Source organism: Cyprinus carpio, chromosome B1, assembly GCF_018340385.1.
Source record: "Cyprinus carpio isolate SPL01 chromosome B1, ASM1834038v1, whole genome shotgun sequence".
Classification (NCBI taxonomy): domain Eukaryota; kingdom Metazoa; phylum Chordata; class Actinopteri; order Cypriniformes; family Cyprinidae; genus Cyprinus; species Cyprinus carpio.
Window position 1 is genome coordinate 39,914,112 of NC_056597.1, and position 24,711 is coordinate 39,938,822.

Sequence of the window (24,711 nt, forward strand, 5' to 3'; positions counted from 1 at the left end):
CAAACAAACAATAAAAACCTAATGAAACTTTCAGTGTAAAATGGAAACTTCTTGTCACTGTGGTCAGATGGCGGTAACACTCAATGTTTTTTTCTCTCTTTAGAAAGAAGTACTTCATTATTTTAGACAGTGTGTTTGCACAATAAGATCAAACTAGTTATGTTTAGATGCATAATCAATAATAAAGTTTATATTTATGTGAGGTAGGAGCATTGGTTTGCCTTTTATAAAATAATCAGGCTAAAATACAAGCAAATAAATATAATACTTCATAAATAAATGAATGAATGAATGAATAAAGTCAATGAAAAAATAAATGAATTAAAACAGTAAATCAAAACTAAATAAGTTAACTAAAAAGATTAGTTAATACTTAAATTCAATAATAAATTAATTACTTAAAAATAAAAATAATAATAAAAAATTTAAACACGGTGAATTATAAATCAATCAATCAATTAATCATAACCTCGAGGATGGCCAGACTTCACCTTTGCTGGCCTGAAGAGGGAGCTGTTTCTCAGATCAGACTGACACTGTGTTTGTGTTTACTTCACCATGTGCTTTAGGGAAGTGTAACTCACACACAACTGAACACACACAATATCTACCTAATATTTAGTGTGTGAAACAGGTAGTGTGAGTGAGGTTGAAGCAGGCAGTCATGAGAACCGTCACGTCCTTCAGTTTCTCAGGTACGATCTGTCATTATATATTCAGTGAGAAAGGCACTTGTTGCTATTCACTGTACTTGATTTCATTGATAAACACCAAAATTCATCATGCTAACTCTGAAATGGCATCTGCCAGCAGTTCTTGGTATATTGGCGCTTTGGCTGATGGAGAACTCGCTGGCTGTTAACATCACTGGATCTGTGGGAAGCAACTTCTCAGTCTCCTGCAGCTATCCTGAAACCTACCAGAACAACAGCAAGTACTTCTGCCAGATGAGCGGCTCGTTTGCTCCAGGAGCTCTTCGGTGTGTTCACATCACACAACCAGAGACGAGGTCTGGACGAGGGAGACTGGCTCTTCTGGACGACACCAGCGCTCATGTTCTTACAGCAAACATCTCTACACTGGCTCCAGAAGACTCGGGAAAGTACTGGTGTGGTGTAGATATCGCTCTGCTGCCAGATTTCACCTCAGAGATCTGGATAACAGTCACCAAAGGTGAGATACACAACAGCTGAATAATGTCCTTAATAGCCCAAATGCTCACAAGTTGATGTGACGTGTAATTTTACTGTCCTCAAAGAAAAAGGCTTTGTGTTTATTCATTTATTTACAGCAAAGAACACTGGTTTTGACCAAAAACAATCAATTGTACAATGAAAAAAAAAGTTATTTAAATGAGTAGCACTGTGAAATTGGTCAAACATTTGATCATGAAATGATACCTTAAAAAAAGCCCCCCCCCCCAAAAGTAAATAAATATAAATGATAAAGTTAAACAAATTAATTAACAAGAAAAAAAAAAATATTTAAAATTTAGTAGATAAGTATAAATAGTTAAGTATAAATTAGATATATTTTTAAAGTTATTTTAAACAACTGCGTTTAGATTGTGCATGTGGTTTAGAAGACTTACTGTCAACTGAGCTGTGATACAATGGACAATTAATATTTTATAAACAGATTTGTTACACAGCAGGACTATTGAAATAATATAGTGAAACCTAAAAACTTCATGATGACCAAATAAATGAATAAATAAAACCTCCATGTCCATTTGTCACAAACCCATGTTATGATTATAATTGAGATCTCTATCTGTTTGGCATCATGAACACTGACGTATAACAGTTATGGGGATTTCTGAGGTGCCACTGAGTCTCATATTGGTTTCAGATGGGATGTGATACAGCACGGTCTTCCTCTTACGTGTCTCGTAACGAGTCCGTGTGAGAAGTGAACTCACACACACACACACGCACACACACACGCAGGGGGGTAAATGAATGCCAGCCGAGCTTACGTATATGAGGATGAACTACACACCTTTCACTTTTGTTTTCTGTGCAGAACAGCCACAAGAGCAAACCACAGACCGGTTCACGGAAGATCCTGCCGGTGAGATTATGAAATACTGACGGTGAGATTATGATCATGCAGTTTTTATTTCTGATGATGGTGTTTTTATTTCTCAGGCAAGTCATTGTCGGCTTTGCATCGACATGATGGTGGCTTTGATGTGTGTTGGCGCTCTGTTTTTCGTGTGTTTGTTCGGTCTGATTCAAGTCCTCAAGCACAACAGCCGCAGTAATTCAGGTGAGCAGATCTCTGGATCATCTCAAGCATGTAATGATTTATTTGAAACCACGTGATCTACGGTTCAGCACATGCTAATATATCTCACCTGATACAGAAAGTCACTTGGACTTCACTTTAACACTCACATTCTGCTGAAGCCCACGATACTTTAATGAGGAAATCTTCAGAGTAACATGGCTGATATAATGTCATAATATAATTGTATAGCAGCAAATGAGAAATAACTACATTTGAAATAACTGACAAAACACTTCATTCCATTATAAAAAAACAAAATAAATAAAAAAAAATACAAGAACAAACAAGACTACACATCTATTCATGGTATAATAGATGATATAAGATTATAATGACCCATTTAAGAAAAATCAGTCACTTCAATCTTTATCCGTTCTGATCAGGTTTTGTTCTCCACCGCACCAGGACTTTATCAAACCCAGTGACGGTGAGTTCATCAACTTCTACAGCTTATCATACTGTTATCAGCATATCATTTTCTGAGGAATCTGATCATATGTATTTCTTTCATGTAGGATGGCCACCAGAGAACACACCGTGACCTTACAGACATACCCAAAGTTCAAAGTGAAAAAGAGGAACGTTATAGACCCACAGTCCCAGATTATATAAACACAGAACCGGCTGACTACACTGATGTTGTTTCAGCACAAACAAAAGATCAGATCTACACAGACCTGGACAGCAATAGACAGAGTCAAGTGTATCAGAGTCTCACAGCTGATTCTGTTCAAGAGTCGATCTATCACACTATTGATCAGACGAGAACTGAACACCGAATCCTCAGCCAATCAGAATCCTGGTTTCCTCTCAACTTTATATGCTGCTTTCACAAAACCAGCTTAAGATGGTATTCTACTTATTAAATAAATACAGAAATCATGCTCATATGTCTCAGGTATAGATTTGTGAAGCAGAGACTGCCTAATAAACTAATGTAAAGTTAACTCTTACTATTCTGCTTATCACCCTTGTCTGCTCTGCATTTTCAGCTGCTTTGTTTTTTGTCTTGCTCCCCAGTAAAAATAATTAAACATCCTCAAACAGTTTCACTTTTACTTAACATTAACAATAATTAATCTTTAAAGAAACAAGCAACTGAACCAATTTAATGCACGTTTCTTTTAAACAGACAAAAACTTTCAATAGTCAAAACTTAAATTTTTAAAGTAAGTAAACAATATAGCATGTTTTTATATAGAATGTTCTTGTGTTATAATTTGTTATAATGTAGAATGTTCATGTGTGGTTAAGTTTTATACTTTTTATTTGTTGAAAATTTTTATATTTTAGAATTTTTATATGGTGAAAAGTTTTGAGAAAGCCTACTTTGTACAACTAGCTACAGTCTTGGATAAAGCAAAGTCTTTTGTGTTTTGAGTGATTGGTTCAACAAAGCAGCATGAGTAACTGCAAGGCAAGTGCTGAGAAAGCCTTTGAAACTCAGCTTGTCAGATTGCAGTTTTATCCTCGTGCACAACAGTAAACTACAGAATCTAATTTACTAAAACCTTAATTCGGCAGTGTGGAAAGATGTAAAGAGTCTTTTCTTTTCTGTATACATATGTATGTGTATCTATCTTGAGAATACAGGTGTAGTATTTATTGTAACATAAATACACACATACTTTATATATTTTGAAAATATTTACATGTATTTACGTCTATGTTTATATTCATATCATTTATATTATATATAAATATATTTAATATATAAACATAACATATTTTACTGAAATGTGTACATGCATGTGTATTTATACACTCTAAAAAATGCTGGGTTAAATATAACCCAGTGCTGTGTTAAAAAGGGACCAACCCAGCGGTTGGGTTGGTTTGAACCCAGCGGTTGGGTTATCTTTGACCAGAGGTGGGTAGTCCAGGGGTCAGAAAGTAAAAGTCCTGCCATATTTTTGCTCCATCCCATGAACTCAGCAGCTGATTTCACCAGAGGAGGAACCAAGTCATATCCTCTCAAGTCACAAACAAGTCTCAAGTCAAATTGCCTAGTCCTCAAAGTGTTAAAGTTAATGAGATAAATAAGTGATTAATTAAATGATGATTGTGTGCATTGATGATGAACACATGCTGTTATTGGAATTACAGAGGATCAGATGTTGATGTTTTATTGGTTAAAATGATGCCACCATCATGGAGATCAGTGTTTGATTTAGTTGTGCTCTTGACCCTTGACTTGTTGCGCTAGATCTCTCTCTGTGTAGAAATGCATGTGGTGTTTTACAATGATGAGATATTTGCTGTTTATATGTGATGAAAAAGCCTCATGTGGCATGAATTCATTAAAATAATTTGCTTTCCATTTACATGTTCAGGTTTTGCATTAAGACTATCTGAAAACTACAGAACACTGTTGTTCTAAAATATATAGTGAATTAATAAAAAAAAAAAAGTGTGTGTGTGTGTGTGTATACATATAATACACCAAAAAAACCCTACTATACTATTTAGACACAGAGAGACATCAAGAACCAGTATACCAATCTCAACAATGGTGACAATCAACAAATGCTTCATGATGCAATGAATGCTGGGGTAATACCATAGTAAAAACACTCCCATCATGCACTGCAGTATGAAAAAATTATTGTCACCACTGTTGAGGATAGTATGATAAATGTTCATGGCTAAATTCCTGAGCTAATATAGCTTTTTTTTATTCAATATTGACACATTAAGGTGGCATTTGTTTAATAGTTTTTTTTTTTTTTGTAGTTATACAGTACCTGAACATAAACCAAAGAGAGAGACCGCTTTACGATGTTTATTTACCATGAGTTATTAGCAGAAATCACAAGTTACTCTCCTACTTCAAGCTTTTTGATTCAGCAATGCACAAATGTTTGCTGTGAAACAATGTTGCAATTGCTTAGAAACCAACTACTTTGAGTTATTAAAAGGGTCAAGAGACTAATTAAAGCAAACCTTGACCACAGTTATGGTGGCATCTTGTGTGCTTTTTAAAAAAAGAAATAAATCAGTAATTTCATCCAAGGCTGTGCCTGGTCAGTCAGGTTGTAGTTCTTGTGTTTCTCTTTTCTTCAGTGATGTTGATTGTTAACAGCAGGAGTTCATCACTAATGCACACATCTTCATTTAATTAGTCACTTAATTATCTCATTAACTTTAACTCTTTGAGGACTTGGGATCTGACTCGAGACTCGTTTGTGATGTGAAAGAAATGACTTTGTTCTCCTCTGGGTTAAAACAGCTGCTGAATTCATGGGTGGAATAAACATTATGGCAGGACTTTTACTTTCTGACCCCTGGACTTTATACCTCTGCCAATGCTGGGTCAAAACAACCCAACTGGTTGGTTGGTCCCTTTTTAACCCAGCGTTGGGTTATATTTAACCCAGCATTTTTTAGAGTGTACATTTATTTTTAACCCAGCGACACATATTGTTGCAACAAAACCCATACACACATATTGTGTAAAAAAAATTATTTTGTTTTGGATGTGTTTTTTCTTTTTTAATTCTTTTGTATGTTATAATATAATTTATGATGATATAATTTATTGTGAAAGAATATTTATAGTTTGACAGCAATAATTACTTTTTAATGCTAAACTAAATATTGTCTTTTCTAAATATTATCATTAAAAATAGCTGTCTCTTTATTTTTGCATTAAAATCTTATTCTTATTACATCATTAAATATAAATGCAATTATAAGATTATTTAAATATTATAATATTAATTTGTATATTGCTTTAAAAATACTTAAAATCTTTTTGTTTTGGATCTTGAACTGTATTCTGAACAAACAGATTCAGTAAAAAGACTGATTCATATGACAGAAAAACAAAATCATGATTAAAATCCAGCTATTTTCACGTCAGTTTGCATTGCTGTAAAACTGTATATAGTGGAATAACAAAAACCTTATTTAGTCACGTCTCTTGTTGGAAAAAGTGAATTATTGCCTTTAAAAGCCCATTGCTGTCACAACTTCATCTAATTGTGTTATTAATTGCTAGTTATTCTGCAAATGGTCATCTTAATCTTAAATTTGCCACTTGTTGGAAATACAGTAAGTAACATCGACTGCTGCTTTTGTGCTTTATGTCTGTGTATTCCATGAATCATGACTGAATATCTAGAAATACTTTTTAAATGTAATTTAACTTCATTCCCTGCCTGTCTACTGGATACTAGCTGTCTTAAGTTTGGATATGAAGGAAAATACATAACCTTTAAAGCCATTTATCCACCGGACTATGAGACAAACACCAAATACTTCAACAGAACTGATGGTTTCTTCTTTGAGAAACTGGTTCAGACGTGTCATCCCAGTTATTGGGCGGAACAGGGGCGATTCGCTCTATTCGACAACACGTCCGCACATGTTCTCACTACCGCCATCTTGGAATTGGTCACAGAGGATTCTAGCAATTATTCATTCGGCGTGGATAATTAACTGCTGATATTAAAATCCTAATGATTTTTGGCATAAAATATATAAATAAATAAAATAAAAATTGACCCATACAATGTATTTTTGGCTATTGCTACAAATATACCAGTGTTACTTATGACTGCTTTTGTGGTCCAGGGTCACATATGCTGTAACACATGTATTGGCCATTGTTAATTAATGCATTAAATGAAATTAACAAATTGAACCTTATTGTATAATGTTACCAGTTGTCCTCAGTTTGTGTGTTGAAATCATCAATAAAGAAAAATCATTGAGTTGTTGTCTTGAATAAATAAATATCTCTGGGTGAAAATGTAGATGTTATTGAGACTCAGTGATGGTATAGAAATGTGTGTGAGTTTAGTGTGACTACAGGTCATGTTTTACGTCACTATTGCATCACTGCAGATGTCTCAAGAGGATGGCGAGACAAAAAGAGAAGTAAATGCTTTGTCTTACCACGCAGGAGGAAGGCGTCTTTTCAGCATGTGGATTTTTCTAGGTTTCCTCTCCCACATCTCCAAAGGTGAGTTAGCATTCACAATGAATATCTAAAGACTGAGGCATGATGATGATGATGATGATGATGATGATGATGATGATGATGATGATGATGATGATGATGATGTTTAATATGAATGATATTTGGACTGATTTGTGCTAACTATTCAGTTGTTCATGTGATGTCACATCCTGTCTGACTCTTCATTTCCAGTGGGGTCTCTGAATCCTCACACTGCTCCAGTGGGAGAAAGCATCACATTTCATTGTTCACATTTCCTAGCTGATGGAAACATCAAATATTTCTGCAGAGACTCTTGTGTGGGTGATAATATTCTCATTCGATCAGAGATAGGAGAGAATCCGACTGGCACAGGTAGATACACTCTGTCTGATGAAGGATCAGACTTCACCGTGACCATCACTGACCTGCGGTTATCAGACTCTGGCACTTACATCTGCGCAGTAGACAGATTTTTTAAAGACACTTACAACTATGTAACTCTACATGTGATTGAGGGTAACTTATGCACTGAATATGTTTCAGAAGTTATTTTAGTGAGTTTTATGGGTTGTTGTTTCATATCAGCCATCTAAGCTAATGGATAGTTGGATCTGGATTGATGGTGTTTGTGGCATACAGTGTTCTGGAGTGGTAGAAAGCACTTGTATTATTAGTGAAGAGACATTAACTTTTCTGTGTAAAAAAAAAAAAAAAAAAAAAAAAAATATATATATATATATATATATATATATATATATATATATATATATATATATATATATATATATATATATGGTTAGAGCAGTTGAAATAACCCTTTTAGAGGCAGAACATCTTTCTGAGAAGATGTACTTATATATAACCATTACTGAAGTATTCCTGAAAAGTTTACTCATGTAAATAGTGCTTAACCTTCTGGTTTAATTTACAGACAAAATATATTAAAGCATTTTTTTTTTCTTTATGAAATTTTAATTCGAACTACCAGAAAATGACTTTGTGGAATTAAAGTCATTTTACTCTAACTTTATTAAGTAAAGCTGCTTTGAAATTGTGAAATAAATAAATAAATTTAATATATAGATTGACTAGTAGTGTTGATCAATCTTACTTAGTTCAGACTTGTTGAAAGTTTTACCTCTGTGTTTCTTAAATGTGTGGAAATATCAGAATTCTGGATTACGATAACCAACAACAGGAAACATAAATACATATCAACATTTTCCTTTTATAACAGCATATTTAGGAATTTATGTTTGTTTCATCACATAAACACCACATTTTTCCAATAATATTTCTTTTATCCATAGTTTCTACGTTAACACCTGTTCCAACAAGTGCATCCAGACCTCCTGGAAGAAGAACAACTACAGATATAACCGGTAATTGCCATCCATCCCAATTCTTATTCTGTCCATACAACCCAATTCCAACCTAATCCATCCATCCTGATCAACTTTACTTCATGTTACTTTACCATTGCATCACTGCAGTGTCCATCCCTATTCAATCTAACCCATCCATCCCAATCAATCCATCCCTTTCCCAATCCATCCCTATCAATCCATCAATCCAAGTCAATCAATCCATCCAAATCCATCCCTTTCCCAATCCATCCTGTCCTAATCCATCCAACCTAATCCTTTACATATCCATAATTATTATTCCATCATTATAAGTCAATCCATTTCTTTTCAGAGAAGATATATCATACATAACAGGCAATTGCGATCAATCACAATCCATCCTTCCATCCATCCATTCCCCATCCCAACCTAATCTATCCATCCCAGGAAACCTATCCAATCCAATCCAAACTAATCTGATTTAATCAATCCATCCATCTGAATCCATCAAATTTAATCAGTCCATCAAAACCAATCTATTGCCAATGCAGTCCATCCCCATCCCAAACTATCTATCCAATCCAATGCATCCCTGTCCCAATCCATCCATATCTCCCAATCCATCCGTGCCCTAGTCTTTCCATCCAACTCAATCCATCCCCAACTCCCCTCACAAACCCCTATACAGGAGGGGAACATAACACAACCCATCTCGAAATCACGTTTATTCTTTATGTATTTATATTTAGAGAATAAGAGAACATCAGTGATGAAGCGGTCAACTGTCAACACTTCGCCAAAAACCATGAGCAGATCAGCACTGTTTGGTAAATGAGATTTACTCAGTTTGTGAGTGTGTGTGTGTGTGTGTGTGTCAGATAGGAAAGAAAGAAATGTTTCATTTGGGTGCTGGTTTCTGTCCTCAGATCCTATGGTTCTTGTTGGTGCTGCCCTTGGTGCTCTGGTGCTGATTTGTACAGTCATCTTCTTCATACTTATCAAACTAAAGCAGAAGAGACGCTCCTCCAGTTTGACATCATCTGCACATCAACCTGATTTTCTGATTTATACCACACCGAATGTCACTGCACAAACAGACAGTCTGAACTATTCCTCTGTGAAGTTTATCAAAGAACCCAACTGCAGTGTGAAGACCAATGAAATGTTTGAAATGAACCCGAATGAAGGGGTAGAAACCCTTTATTCATCTGTTCAAACTCAACACCATTCAGGCATCTTTGATCCAAACTCAATAATCTATTCCATTGTTCATAAAGGACAGTAGATGAGGTCGATTTGACAAGTGCACTTTTAATGTATAGTTCAAATGTCTTTCTGTTGTTGTCCATGCTTTACTGCAGAGGTTCTCAACTCTGGCCCTCGAGGTCCATGTTCCTGCAAAGTTTAGGTCCAGCCTTGATCAAACTCACCCGTCTGTAACTTTCTAGCAATCCTGAAGCCCGTTGATTATGGCTTGTTCATGTATGTTTGATTAGAGTTGGAGTTAAACTCTGCAGGAAAGTGGACCTTGAGAAACCTATACAGAATACAAGACAGAGGTGTTTGCTAGAAAGATTTCATGTCTACATTAATATTTTTTATACAGTGCAAGTCAGCTAAATGTCCTTCAGATTGTGAGTCAGTACATATGGCACTTCCCCACAGTCAGTTACAGGGTATTTAAAGGTGAAGTATGTAATTTTTAGATACTGAAGTATACTTTCATATCCTGTTATCATGCAGAAGTAAGCCATGTCTTACATTTTTCATAAATGTCAAAATGTGCACTTTTCCAAGTTGGAGAACTGTAAATAGACAAAGGAGTAAACCCCTAAGAGTAAATATTAGTAACAATTTAATTCTTATATGATTTATGAAAGACCATACACTTGAGTAACTTTTACCTATATGGTGAAAAGTCATGATCATAGTGTTATAACATAGTAGTGTCTGAAATGGTTCATAACATTTTTTGAACTAAAATATAGGGTATAAATTACAAAATGGACAATAGATGCTTTTCTTACAACTTCATTGTATATATAGTTCATTATTAAGCACAAGAAGCAAAACAAGTGTCTTTAGGACAGTTCAGTTTTAAGAGTGTTTATATCATTCAGTAAGACTATGGAAGCATTATAATTATGTAATATTTAGTACCTCTGAGGAGAACTTAATGGCAAATTGCTTGTCCTTGTTGCTTGATCATATATTATCCCTAAAAGTCACAATGATTTATTCTCATTGCATTGTATAACAAAATATAAACATTAAGCATTTATATTCAAGACACAATTTAATTACAATTATGAAAAGTGCATTTAGAGAAATGTAATGTGATGCTCTCTGCAAACACTATGCAAATACTCTCTGAGACCACATGAAAGCATAATAACACTAACAAATTGTATGAATTAGATCTGTTCTGATATTGTTTTGATATGCACATTAAGCTTATAATGTCAAGATATCATCATGTAGTGACGGATTTGGTAAGAAAAACGGGAAGGGGAAGGAGAAGTTAAGCATTGCATCATATACATGTCAGCACGGAAGACAAGAAAAAAGTCTGTTTTTAAGGGTTTAATTTAGTCAAAAGTGTCATTAATCCTCATCATGTGGAGCTTTCTTCTTCTCTGGTCCTGCATGCATATCGGTGAGTTCTCCTGCGTGTGACAGTTTAACACTTCTCTAATTTTCCACTTCAATCAGCAGACAGTATTTCTTAATACAACAAATGTGATAATCCTGGCTAATGATGTTTTGTTTTTAGCTGTTGTTGTTGCTCATACTCCAATTTTTGGACACAGAGGAGAGCGGCTTCACATCAGATGCCCCTATAAATCTGGATATGAATCAAATCCAAAGTATTTTTGTAAAGGCGAGTGTAAGTTTGGAAATAAAAACATTGTGGTTAAATCAGGATCTCCAGCTAAAGAAGAGAGATTCTCTCTGACTGACGACAAGAGGAGCAGAGTTTTTACCGTCAGCATCACTGACCTGAGAACAACTGATCAAGGACAATACTGGTGTGGAGTGAAGAGGATTTTAACTACTGATGTCTACACAGAGATTTTGTTGCTGGTAAAACAGGGTAAGAAATTAATGTGATTTCTACAAATGGACCCTTTTGTTGGGGTCAAATTGACCCCCCATTAGTTTCCATGCAATTCACCAAAAAATCACCAGAGTCTGAACATATGAAATTTAAGATTCAAAAGTTTACTTGAAATTGAAGACTTGTCCTCAGAATCATCCAATAAGGATTTGATCTTTCTTCATGTAGTTTGAGTTCCAGTCAAAAACTTTGTAAAATAAGGTTGCATTGAAACCAATGCACAAAAGTGGCATTGCATTGTGCTGATGTATAACTGAACTATAGTCCATCTTTATCGTCACTTTAGATGAGAGGTTGACTGAATTTCCAACCATCAGTCTGTTTTTAATAACCAGCACACGTGGTTCATCAGCTCCTCTGACTCCTCAAACCCTGTTAGCACAGACATCTGCACCTAACTCAGGTACACACTCACTGCTCATGTTTCTCTCACATAAACATCATCATTTCATTCTGAGAACCAACCGAGTGGTTAATTTTATCTTTTGTGTTTTCAGATTCATTTGTCATCATCATCATCACTGCAGGAGGTTTGGTCTTGCTCCTGATCTCTGCTGTATTGCTTGTTGTGGCAGTACGAAAGAAAAAGCAGACTTGTGGTAATATTTTTGAACTATATAAATGAAAGAATGCATGAATAAAATCTAAAAGTATGATGTTTTTCCAGTGAATTCAGATCAGTCTAATTTTAATGTCATTGAGATATTATCGGTTTTATTATTATTTTGAATTACTTTCTATTTTTATATTTTCCATTTTTATTTCAGTTAATTTTTTAGTAATGTTGTTGTGTGTTTTTTTTATTTAGATTTTAATATATATATATATATTGGTTTTTTTATGTGATAAATTGAAAAATGACAGTAGACATTCATTCAACTACTGGTCTGAACAAAACTGTTGAGACAGTGACATAATGTTTGGATTGAAGCTAAAATGAAGAACTGAATTCAGTTACTGGAAGTCTTAAAACAAAAACAGCATTCATCTATCACAGGTCTGGTTTCCTTCTTTACTGAAGAGCTTCATGTGATGACAAGAAAAGCAGAAGAAGTGAGTCAGGATCATCTTTATTTCAGATTTCTTCTTAAGTAAACGTCAAGGTTTACTTTCTTGCTCAATTCTTCCTTCTTCCGATTTATAGAATGCTTACGGGAAAGGAAACCCAGCTGTGGTCTCACACTCACACACAGCTCAAAGTGATGACGGTTCTGCTGCAAACGTGTTTCACAGACCTGCAAACACAGAAACAGTCGACACAGACCTCGACTACATGAATGTTGCTGCTGCAGTGAGAAACGGTGTGGATCCAGATCAGATCTACACAGAACTGAACGCCAGCAGACAGAGTGACGTTTATCAGAGTCTCAGAACTGATTCTGTTCAAGAAGAGTCCATCTATCACAGTATTGATCAAACACCTGAACACTGAAGCCTCACAAACAATCAAACAGTGGTACCAGTAGTCTTAAATAATCTCGTAGGTCTAATGCATGTTAAAGTGTGTAAATATGATCAATTTATTTGTCTTAAACTCAAGCTAAACATGCTGTAAAGATCATACCTGTATTGTTCTGAATATAAGACAGTGTTTCTTACTTTTTTTTTTTCTTGTAAATACATCTGAAATAAAATGAGGTCATCTTAAATCCAGGGTCTAGACTTTTACATGTCAATAATATGCCTGCAACAATAGCTGGCATCAAAAACGAGTGTGCCCCCCAGGACTGAAGTGACCCACTACTGTTTATTGTGCTACTGTGTTATGCCATATAGCCCAGTTTTTCTCAACTGGTTGGTCGCAAAACAGTTTTGTGTGGGTCAAGGAGTGTGTGATCAAAGAAACAGCAACATTCATTCCATATTTTTATTTTGAAGGACATGCAAGAAAGCTGTTTTTAAACCAATGTTTAATCGATTTTAAAACTGGTGGAGACCATAGACTCAAAGGGATAGTCACCCAAAAATGAAAATTCTGTCATTAATTACCCTCAAGTCGTTCCAAACCTGTAAGACCTCTGTTTATCTTTGGAGCACAAATTAAGATATTTTTGATGCATTCCAAGAGCTCTTTGACCCTCCATAGACAGCAATGTGATTAACACGATCAACATCCAGAAACGTAGTAAGGACATTGGTAAAATAATCCGTGTGACATCAGGGTTCAACTGTTATTTTACGAAGCTGCGTGAATAGTTTTTGTGTGCAAAGAAAACAAAAAAAATGACTTTATTCAACAATTCATCTCCTCCGCGCCATTTTAGAGAGAGTCCACTGAACGTAAACAGTGTATGCTGTTCTGTGTCAGCTGCGCCACGCAGTCTGTCTCAAATAAAGTCGTTATTTCTATTTTCTTTGCGTACTAAAATTATTCTCGTATCTTTGTAAAATTATGGTTAAACCCTGATGTCACATGGACTATTTTACCAATCTCCTAGTTACGTTTCTGGAAGTTGATCGTGTTCATTTCATTGCTGTCAATGGGAGGGTCAGAGAGCTCTCGGGATTCATCAAAAATATCTTTATTTGTGTTCCGAAGATGAACGGAGGTCTTATGGGTTTAGAATGACATGAGGATGAGTAAATAATGACAGAATTGAAATTTTTGGGTGAACTGTCCCTTTAAGGACAGTTACAACGGAGGTTTAACATTATAATCCTCTGAATACACACTACACATTTCAGCCAGACTGTGAAACCACACACCTGCCGATTGTAGTATCATTTTCACAGTGAGTCGAGATCTCACAGAGATTCACAAGATCAAGCTTTACTTGTGAAGAAAACAAAAACAAATGGAGGGTAATCAATGTCTTCAGCTTGTTCTCTTGGAGTAAGTTTCGTTTTCAGGAAGAAAAAAACAGGAGAAAATACGAATATGATCTTTCTTAGTACTCGACTGTTGTGGCATGTTTGTGGCTGGCGAGTTTCAGCTGTAGAAGCAGACAACATCTGGTTGGTGAAGCTTGCTCACTCTCAGTGGCTATCTGGGGTATCACGTCAGAGGCAGCCTGATCAAAAGACGTACATGTCTATCATGTTTGGGATTGTGCGGGCTCTGACGATGTTTGGGGTTGTGAGGTATCTGAAGTGATTTGAAGCAATAGGATTTTTTTGCAGATGTGAGCATATGCTCTGATTCCATCACTGTGTTATTTTCAATTGTCCATGAGAGGTCAGTATGGAGAGGAATGAGCTGGTGAAACCCACTGTGGTTGCACTGAAAAAAACCTGCTAATTTCCTTTGGCATTAAAGGCCAAGTTTTACTTCAGTACTTTTATTCGGGCAGAAAGGAATAGGTTTGTTTTGGTTTAAGTTTCTGTTTTTGCTTTGAAAAAAAAAAAAGATTTGTAGTATATGCATATAAAAACACAAATGTGTCATGAATGTCTATATTTACCATTCTGTGAAACCACTGCACTGCAAGGAAACTGCTTGTGGTCAGTGTACAGCGGAACATTCAGAGCTGATTTCCTGAATACCACCGAGATGCATTTTCACACAACGCCCCTCAACATCATATAGACATACAGACAATGTATGCTGGCTCAATTGTTTGACCTTCCTCATGAAACGAGCATCAAATAGACAATCAACATTTACATAACAGCTCACTGATAGAAGAGCGATTTGGAGATACTGACTACTCGACCTTCACAAGAAAACTAGTGTGACTGCAAGAATGAGCTTCTCGCAAAGAGCTTGTGTGTTTCTACTGATTTGTAAGCTCTCATCTTTAGTTTTAATTTGCTATTTAAAGATTAATTCTTTAATGCATCTTTTAGCAATATGTATTTTTATGCTAAATGTTATATCATATGTTGTGTTTCAGAAGTGTTCTGTGCTGAAATCAAGCGTAGCGTTAGTGGCAGGTCACATCAGTCAAGCTTGCATCAGCTGATTCACATCATGCTTATATTAAATCTATTCACTATTTTTTCCCTAATTACCCTCCTCCATCCCCAGCTCCTCCTTTCGTCCACATTCAGGACCTGACCTTCTGATACTCCTTCTTAAACATTAATGATAGCTGCAATAAATTTACATTAGTTCTTTCTCAATATGGTCCAGACAGAAGTGTGCTGATGTATGTGTGTGTGTGTGTGTGTGTGTGTGTGTGTTTTTTTTTTGTGTTTTTTTTTGTGTTTGTTTGTGAGTTCACAGTGTGTGGATATTACAGCCACAGGAACAGAGGGAGAACAAGTGCTCATTACGTGTCCTTATGCTAAAGGATATGAAAAAGCTTACAAAGGCTTTTACAAAGGAAATTACAAAGATTATGATGTTATACTAAAATCTAATGGAGGAGAGACCTCAGTCAGTGGCAGAATCTCTCTGCGGGACGATGGCAAGATGAGATCATTGACAGTGACCATCAGAAACCTGAAGATGGAAGATGCTGGACCATACATCTGTCGAGCTGGATATGGATACCTTAAACAAATCCATCTAAATGTGATCAGAGGTGTAGTGTACATTAGTAAACAAACAATATTTTTAATTCACTGTGCTTTATGCTGGGATCAATGGTCATTTTATTCATGTATTTGTTTAGTTTGAATGGTGTAATGATTCTCCTTGTTTTCAGCTCCACAGAGACCAAGACCTGTCCAGATCTTTACCTCCACCATTCATCCAGGTAATTTATATCCATTACAACAACATGCATTACTGTGTCAGTATAACAGCACAATCTATATTTCCCTTCAGATCAAACGATCAGCTCACTTTCAAACACGCCGCCCCATTTGAGCACATCAGACTTGAACCCACAATCCAGCACCATCAGGATCACAGATCATCACATCTCCTCACCAGCTCAGATCAGCTGCTGCCCTTCCTCTCTCAGTAACTTTCCTTTCATATTCTTTATGTCTGTATGATGTCACATTGATTTCTTCGGCTGACTGATATTTTTGCTTTTACGGACACTCTCTACATCCCCAAGCGAGTTGGTGGTTCTCGCATTATCACAGCTGGACTTTTGCATCTATTGGTTCAGATGTCTACTTGTGTGGGTTTGCTGTGGATTGATGTGTCTATATTGAACATAAACATATGATACACTTCCCACGAGCTTCTATGCCTAAAGCAGAACCAGTATCTGTTTAAAGATGCTTATGACTGTTGGGGTAATGCTGGTTTGCTGCGGCCCAAGCAGTGCATTCATCAGAGTTCAGAATGCAATTACATCCCTTCTTCATCTTCCCTCATCCCGGTCCTTAATTCTCAGTCCTTAAATGCTGATGGAAGAACAAAAGACTTTCACTCTTGTGTTGTCTTTAGTAATTTATTATCACCGGCCTGTTCAGGGAGGAATTCCTGTGCTGCGGTGACTACAAGCCTTTTAAATGCTGTGCAGCTGACCCAAGCAGGCATTGAACTCTTCGATCTCCCACAGCCTACTACTGCTTTGAACACACAGTTTTTCTAGCAGCCATGTTGTTTTGCGCCAACCACATACAACGGCTGTCTGAAAAGTATTCAGCCATGTAATACGAAAAATAGAAACATTTATCAAAGAAGATACAATTTACAAGAAACATTGTACATAGGACAATTATGCCTCAGTCCCCTTCAAAGGTGATGTTAGTTTTGGGGAAAGCCAGAGGTCTCAGGGCACTGAATCTCGGATGGAGCTTTTTTTATGTTTAATCAGTCTGTTTTATTCCTAGCTGTTTTTGTTTGTTTGTTTGTTGCATGTTTTGTATTTGCTTTTGTTTTAAAGTGCTTTGAGAAAGTAACTCAAAGGTGCTGTACAAAATAAATGCACTTATTATTATTACACAGCAAAATCCCCAGTGTTAATTTAACACTCTGAGTGTGGACTCATATAAACACCGAAGTAGTGTTAAAAGTAACACTGAAGCAGTGTTTGAAGTTAATGAGATAATTAGGTGTTTGATTGAGTGATGATTGACTATTATTGAAGACACCTGATTTTAACAAGCAGAATCACCAAAGAATAAAATCACAATTTGTGTGTCACCATTATAGTGGACAGTATTAGCTTTAGTTGGGATCTTGACCCTTAAGTGGTTAACTTTAGGTTTTGTGTGGCTGTGGTAACTGAGTTATAACAGACAAACAAACCAGAGGAAATGTGGTCATGTGTTGTTGGTTGTGTTTTGAGTTTGAATACTTGAGTTGGATTGTCTTTATTTATTACATAAGTTAAATGAAAAATAATAGATCTTGCATTCTGGCCTAATCAGACGGATGTTTTTAAAAGTTACTGCTACATAATAAATAAGTTTTCATTTAGACACACAGACATCAAGAATCAGCGTGAGCATCACAACAATGGTGACCACCAAAAAAGCATGTTATAGCCAATAAGAACTCATCATTTTTGCCGTTTTTTATGTGAGTTTTTTTTAGTATTTAGTTTTGTGATGTTCAGAGTTGATCTGTTTATCTGAATATGCTGTTTGTCACCGTTGTTGAGATTCATACACTGATTCTTGATGTCTGTGTGTGCCTAAAATAATGAATCTTGAAAAAGAAATCAGAATAGTTTGCAAGGGATATAGCAGATACAGACTTTTTCACTGTGGCATCAAAAGTTGTTATATTCAATCAAGGAAATATAACTCAGAGAAAAGACTCTGAATGAATTCAGTGATTCAGGTCAAATAATGATTACATTAAAACATAATCATCACAACCTGATGAATTTTACTCTCGGCTTATCTGTCTGTTATAACTCAGTTATATCAGCCAAACAAAATTTAATGTTAAAAAGTCAAGGGTCAAGATCCCAACTAAAGCAAACACTGACCACTATAATGGTGACACACAAATTGTGATTTTCTTCTTTGCTAATTCTGCTTGTTAACATCAGGTGTCTTCAATAATGGTCAATCATCACTCAATTAATCACCTAATTATCTTATTAACTTCAACACTGCTTCAGTGTTACTTTTAACACTACTTCGGTGTTTATATGAGTCCACACTCAGAGTGTTAAATTAACACTGGGGATTTTGCTGTGTATTATTATTATTATTATTATTGTTATTATTATTATTATTATTATTATTATTTGCATGAGAAATATGCTGATATTTCTTGTGTAAATATTCTCCATTTAATTATGTGAACCAACTGAGTGGTTTATTTTATGTTTTGTGTTTTCAGGTTTATTTGTCATCATCATCATCATCATCACAGCAGGAGGTCTGGTTTTGCTCCTGATTTTTGCTGCATCGCTTGTTGTTTCCATATGGAAGAAAAAGACTTATGGTGATAATAAATAAAAAAAAATCTACATTTCTGATGTGTCACCAGTGAATTCAGACACGTCTTCTTTTTTCTAGACTCTAATAACAGAAACTCTACACTGTGCAAAATGATTGTTTTGAAGGTGTAAATAAAGCAAAAGTTATTGGAGTATGTTGACAAGTAAATATTATTTCAGTCTTTCTACTTAAAAATGACATGTTCCATTAAATGTGTTCAGTTCAGTTCAGTGTACTTGAAATCAGTTCTAATCATTCAGAATAATGATAAATAAAACAGTTGGGTTTTTACATTTGGATTTCATTTTTCTTTGTCTTCAGAATTATTTTAGTCAGATTGAACAAAATATTTGAGACTGTGGTGCTGGATTCAAGCAAGCATGGAAGTTTTAAGAGTAATGTAATCCTCATCTGTTACAGGTTTGGTCTCCTCTTCTGCTGAAGGGCTTCATCTGACAGAAAAGAGAAGAAAAGAGGTGAGTCAGGATCATCTTCACCTTACATTTCTATAATTAACTGAGTCATGGACTTTAGTTCTTCTCAAGTGAAGGTTTACATCCTTACTCGATGAAGATGAATTGAATCATTTCCTTTTTCCAATTCCAATACAGAATGCTTATGAGAAAGGAAACCCAGCTGTGGTCTCACACTCACACACAGCTCAAAGTCATGATGGTTTTGTATTGAACAAATTTCACAGACCTGCAAACACAGATACAGTTGACACAGACCTCGACTACATGAATGTTGCTGCTGCAGTGAGAAACGGTGTGGATCCAGATCAGATCTACACAGAACTGAACGCCAGCAGACAGAGTGATGTTTATCAGAGTCTCAGAACTGATTCTGTTCAAGAAGAGTCCATCTATCACAATATTGATCAAACACCTGAACACTGAAGCCTTATCAACAAATTATCAAAACATTTTTTTTTATTGTTTTAATGTTTTATTTTTACTTTTATTGAATATGAATATTGCATAAATTTTGAAAATGGCATAGTAATCTTAAATAATAAAGGTCCAATAAATGCAAAGATGTGATTCTGATTAGATTTTGGTCAATCCTATCAAATTGGGTCAATTCATGAAAATGGATTCAACATAAAAAAAAGGATTCTAAAATTGGATAACATCACATTTTTGATCTGTATCAAACCGCCAGTATGCATTTTTCAAAACCTTTCAGTAAGATTGAAATACCATTGATAAAAGTAATACAACTTAAAAAAAATAAATAAAATATATATATATATCATGAAAATGCGTGTATCATGCAATAAGTCGAGGATTTATATTTTTATTTTGCTCTTGACTCATTTAACCATTCTAGTAGAAGTTAGGCTACCTATAATAATCCATAAATACTGCCCAAAATAGCTTTCAGTATCAAACAAAAATAATTGTTATTCATCATCAGGTCATTGATCACTGTACATTAATCATCAGAGATGAACCACTTCAAAGTAGTTTTTAATTGCATCCCTCAAATGATGAGAGGTTTTAATGAACCAACAAAAGAAGAAGAAGAAAGGGATGTTTGTGCTGTTTTATCACCAAATCCAGATTTGGTAATCTGGATCATGTTGACATCACTTTGAAAAAACAGCACAAAAGTAAGATACACCTTATCCTGGAGAGAAAAACATGGGATTTCCAAATCTTTCTAATTCAGATTAAACCATTTTAACAAGTACACTCTAAAAAATGCTGGGTTAAATATAACCCAACGCTGGGTTAAAAAGGGACCAACCCAACAGTTGGGTTGTTTTGACCCAGCAGTTGGCAGAGGTATAAAGTCCAGGGGTCAGAAAGTAAAAAGTCCTGCCATATGTTTATTCCACCCATGAATTCAGCAGCTGTTTTAACCAGAGAGAAACCAAGTCATTTCTTTCACATCACAAACGAGTCTCGAGTCAGATCCCAAGTCCTCAAAGAGTTAAAGTTAATGAGATAATTAAGTGACTAATTAAATGAAGATTGTGCATTAGTGATGAACTCCTGCTGTTAACAATCAAACATCACTGAAGAAAAGAGAACACAAGACAAGAACTACAACTGACTCCAGGCACAGCCTTGGATGGAAATATACTGATTTATTTCTTTTTTTTTAAAAGCACACAAGATGCCACCATAACTGTGGTCAAGGTTTGCTTTAATTAGTCTCTTGACCCTTTTAATAACTCAAAGTAGTTGGTTTTTAAGCAAATTGCAACATTTGTTTCACACAGCAAACATTTGTGCATTGCTGAATCAAAACAGCTTGAAGTAGGAGAGTAAACTTGTGATTTCTGCTAATAACTCATGGTAAATAAACATCGTAAAGCGGTCTCCTCTCTTTGGTTTATATTGTTCAGGTACTGTACTATATACAAAAAAAAAAAAAACTATTAAACAAATGCCACCTTAATGTGTCAATATTGAAATAAAAAAAAGTTATATTAGCTCAGGAATTTAGCCATGAACATTTATCATACTATCCTCAACAGTGGTGACAATAATTTTTTCATACTGCAGTGCATGATGGGAGTTTTTACTATGGTATTACCCAGCATTCATTGCATCATGAAGCATTTTGTTGATTGTCAACCATTGTTGAGATTGGTATACTGGTTCTTGATGTCTCTCTGTGTCTAAATAGTATAGTAGGTTTTTTTGGTGTATTATATGTATACACACACACACACAATACTGGTTTTTTATTAATTCACTATATATTTTTAGAACAACAGTGTTCTGTAGTTTCAGATAGTTCTTAATGCAAAACCTGAACATGTAAATGGAAGCAAATTATTTTAAATGAATTCAGGCCATTTCATGAGGCTTGTTTCATCACATATAAACAGCAAATATCTCATCATTGTAAAACACCACATGCATTTCTACACAGAGAGAGATCTAGCGCAACAAGTCAAGGGGTCAAGAGCACAACTAAATCAAACACTGATCTCCATGATTGTGGCATCATTTTTAACCAATAAAACATCAACATCTGATCCTCTGTAATTTCCAATAACAGCATGTGTTCATCATCAATGCACAATCATCATTTAATTAATCACTTATTTATCTCATTAACTTTAACTCTTTGAGGACTAGGCATTTGACTTGAGACTTGTTTGTGACTTGAAAAGGAATGACTTGGTTCCTCCTCTGTTGAAATCAGCTGCTGAGTTCATGGATGGAGCAAAAATATGGCAGGACTTTTACTTTCTGACCCCTGGACTACCCACCTCTGGTCACAAAATAACCCAACCGCTGGGTCAAAACAACCCAACCGCTGGGTTGGTCCCTTTTTAACCCAGCACTGGGTTATATTTAACCCAGCATTTTTTAGAGTGTAGGTGTAGGTGCTAGTGGGCTCTTGCTAACCAGGTAAACCTTGACCACTTAATAAGAACAGGGTAGATTTGACAAATCACTTTTAATTGTGTTGTAAGATGTATGGAGATGCTACGCAATAAATATGCTTATTCCAGAAGCTTTTATCTAAAACGCAGATACAAAACATGAACAGAAATCTGAGTCTTCTGTAGTCAATTATGGAAAGAACAGGGTTGATTTGAAAAAACGCAGAAATAGTTTTTTGTTGAATTTTTGTTTGAATTTATATTTCTTTATTTAATTTTGGAATGTTTTTTGTTTTTTTTCATTCTTTTGGAGCCCCAGTGATGCCACAGAGATGTATGGAAGTGTAATAACGTGTTGCTTTAACTCATTTCATATGTTGTCCATCAGAGGTCAGTGTGGAGAGGAATTAATCGCTGATGTGTTTACTCACACTGAAGAAAATGAGCTTGCACTGAAGGCCACGCAGACGTGTTAATATGTTTTCTCACTGGTGTAAAGCAGCAGAGCTATTAGCACTCCAATGTTGAGCAAAAGAGATCTAAAATATTACACAGTTTATGCAGTGTTCCTGTGTGTAAAGAATATTTGTGTCTATATTCATATTAAAAATATCTGACTGCACAGATGACTGAGTTTGCACAATGTTCCATGGCTGATGTGTGACGCATGTATGCAAATACAGTGAAACATCACAGATGAGCTCTCTGACCATGTCCTGAAGAGCTGATATGGTCAGAAATACAGAGAAGGGGAAGGAAATGTTAATGCTATAGTTGCTTCAACTAAGCACGGAAGAGAAAGACTGTAACATTTGAGCTTTTGTCTTATATTAAAGCAAAGCTTGTGTAAGGTTTTAGCATGTGGGCGTTCTATTCCTCTTTTCCAGCATCTGCACAGGTGAGCATGTGGGCTTTTGTACAGAATTTGACATGTTTTTTTATTGTTTTACTGCATGATCATCAGTCTCATGTGTGTAAGTTATTATTCTGCTCTAATATCTCTTGCTCACACATAACTGCTCTATATAATGATATTTCTGTTTTCAGTTGTTGCTCCAAAAACAGTTATTGGATACAGAGGAAAGAGAGTTGACCTCAGATGCAGCTATAAATCTGGATATGAATCAAATTCAATTTGTTTTTGTGGAGAGGGGTTTGAACTTTGTTGAAGATATTATCATGGTTAAATCAGGATCTCCAGCTGTAGATGTGGGTATGAATCAAATTCATAACAAGACGGCCAGAGTTTTCACCGTCAGCATCACTGACCTGAGAACAGAGGATACAGGACGATACTGGTGTTGTGGAGAGGACTTTAACTGGTTTCTACCCAGATATAATGTTGCTGGTTAGAGAGGGTGAGTGATTAATGTGACTTCAACAAATTAACCTATATTAGAATTTTACACAGAAACAGGCCAGCAGCTGTTTATGTTATATAAAAAAACATTTTACGGCATAATTCAGAGTCATATATACAGTTTAATTCACATTGAATTTGCTAATATATTAACTGAGTTTAAGCTGATCTTTCATCTGCAGATAAGAACACTGAGGTTTCAACTATCAGCTCTTTTTCAATCACACAGCCATATTTCAGCGCAACAGAACTGAATCAGCAGTCCACCAGCATCACAATCACAGATCATCACAAATCCTTAAAAGGTCAGGTCATCTTCCTCTTTCTCTCTTTATTTCCCTTAACATGCTGGATGATGTCTGTCATTTAGCGCTGATTCCTTCACATGAACAGGTAAAAGTCTATCCACATCTTATGCTCATCGTGTGAACTTAGTGAACACAGTGTGATGCTGTAAAAATGAAATTACAAATATTATGACATTATACTACAATCGAAGTCTTCTGAAGCCATGCAATCTTTATGTGAAGAACAAAGTAAATCATAAGGTTAACGCTTTCATTTCTCATTCAAAATATACTCACGCATTTTAGCTTGATACCCTGCATGTCAAAAAATGACACTAACGTGACTCCAGAGGATCCCGACCAAGCATCAGAATGTGATGAATTGAGGGTGAGAACGTGTTGATTGGTTTGGGTGCTCTATGGACCTGTGTTTACGTGTGTCTTCACTGAACATAGCTGTATACACTTCCACAAGCTTCTATCTCTAAAGCAGAGCTAGTATCTGTTTAAAGACACTTTTGACTGTTGGGGTAATGCTGGTTTGCTGCGGCCCAAGAGGTATACGTTCATCAGGGCTCAGGATGCAATTACATCCCTTCTTCATCTGATGGAAAAACAAATGTCTTTAATTCTGTAAACCTGAGTGGTTTATGTTATGTTTTGTATTTTCAGGTTCATTCATCATCATCATCACTGCAGGAGGTCTGGTTTTGATATGTGCTGTATTGCTTGTTGTGGCCATACACTGTAAAACCTGACAAGTCACAGTAAC

At 35.6% G+C, this 24,711-nt stretch overlaps 4 protein-coding genes across 4 annotated transcripts; all 4 read left to right on the forward strand.

The window, feature by feature from the left end:
- Positions 1 to 782: 782 nt before the first annotated feature.
- LOC109071725 (CMRF35-like molecule 6) lies at positions 783 to 2,093 on the forward strand. The gene is made up of 2 exons (XM_042716098.1): positions 783 to 1,173; positions 2,026 to 2,093. Exons 1-2 carry the CDS (start codon positions 783 to 785, stop codon positions 2,091 to 2,093), a joined length of 459 nt encoding a protein of 152 aa, XP_042572032.1.
- Positions 2,094 to 7,133: 5,040 nt separating this feature from the next.
- On the forward strand, positions 7,134 to 10,871 carry LOC122136002. The gene is made up of 5 exons (XM_042717455.1): positions 7,134 to 7,258; positions 7,448 to 7,753; positions 8,548 to 8,619; positions 9,333 to 9,410; positions 9,510 to 10,871. The coding sequence occupies exons 1-5, from the start codon at positions 7,141 to 7,143 to the stop codon at positions 9,866 to 9,868; spliced, it is 933 nt and encodes a 310-aa protein (XP_042573389.1). The 5' UTR covers positions 7,134 to 7,140; the 3' UTR covers positions 9,869 to 10,871.
- Positions 10,872 to 11,023: 152 nt separating this feature from the next.
- On the forward strand, positions 11,024 to 13,350 carry LOC109071724 (CMRF35-like molecule 5). Its single transcript, XM_019088142.2, has 6 exons — positions 11,024 to 11,239; positions 11,357 to 11,677; positions 11,988 to 12,104; positions 12,199 to 12,300; positions 12,699 to 12,754; positions 12,846 to 13,350. The coding sequence occupies exons 1-6, from the start codon at positions 11,200 to 11,202 to the stop codon at positions 13,131 to 13,133; spliced, it is 924 nt and encodes a 307-aa protein (XP_018943687.1). The 5' UTR covers positions 11,024 to 11,199; the 3' UTR covers positions 13,134 to 13,350.
- Positions 13,351 to 15,863: 2,513 nt separating this feature from the next.
- Positions 15,864 to 19,846, forward strand: LOC122136003. The gene is made up of 6 exons (XM_042717456.1): positions 15,864 to 16,167; positions 16,291 to 16,341; positions 16,413 to 16,550; positions 18,843 to 18,947; positions 19,364 to 19,419; positions 19,555 to 19,846. The coding sequence occupies exons 1-6, from the start codon at positions 16,056 to 16,058 to the stop codon at positions 19,840 to 19,842; spliced, it is 750 nt and encodes a 249-aa protein (XP_042573390.1). The 5' UTR covers positions 15,864 to 16,055; the 3' UTR covers positions 19,843 to 19,846.
- Positions 19,847 to 24,711: the final 4,865 nt, after the last annotated feature.

Bases quoted from the DNA above. Each gene is read 5' to 3' on its own strand.
- LOC109071725 (XM_042716098.1), top strand. From the start codon at position 783: ATGCTAACTCTGAAATGGCATCTGCCAGCAGTTCTTGGTATATTGGCG. The intron at 1,174-2,025 runs GTGAGATACACA...TTTTCTGTGCAG, and splicing joins CTGGATAACAGTCACCAAAG to AACAGCCACAAGAGCAAACC.
- LOC122136002 (XM_042717455.1), top strand. From the start codon at position 7,141: ATGTCTCAAGAGGATGGCGAGACAAAAAGAGAAGTAAATGCTTTGTCT. The intron at 7,259-7,447 runs GTGAGTTAGCAT...CTTCATTTCCAG, and splicing joins CCTCTCCCACATCTCCAAAG to TGGGGTCTCTGAATCCTCAC. The intron at 7,754-8,547 runs GTAACTTATGCA...TTTTATCCATAG, and splicing joins AACTCTACATGTGATTGAGG to TTTCTACGTTAACACCTGTT.
- LOC109071724 (XM_019088142.2), top strand. From the start codon at position 11,200: ATGTGGAGCTTTCTTCTTCTCTGGTCCTGCATGCATATCG. The intron at 12,301-12,698 runs GTAATATTTTTG...CATCTATCACAG, and splicing joins AAAGAAAAAGCAGACTTGTG to GTCTGGTTTCCTTCTTTACT. The intron at 12,755-12,845 runs GTGAGTCAGGAT...TCCGATTTATAG, and splicing joins TGACAAGAAAAGCAGAAGAA to AATGCTTACGGGAAAGGAAA.
- LOC122136003 (XM_042717456.1), top strand. From the start codon at position 16,056: ATGAGATCATTGACAGTGACCATCAGAAACCTGAAGATGGAAGATGCT. The intron at 16,168-16,290 runs GTGTAGTGTACA...CCTTGTTTTCAG, and splicing joins CCATCTAAATGTGATCAGAG to CTCCACAGAGACCAAGACCT. The intron at 16,342-16,412 runs GTAATTTATATC...ATTTCCCTTCAG, and splicing joins TACCTCCACCATTCATCCAG to ATCAAACGATCAGCTCACTT.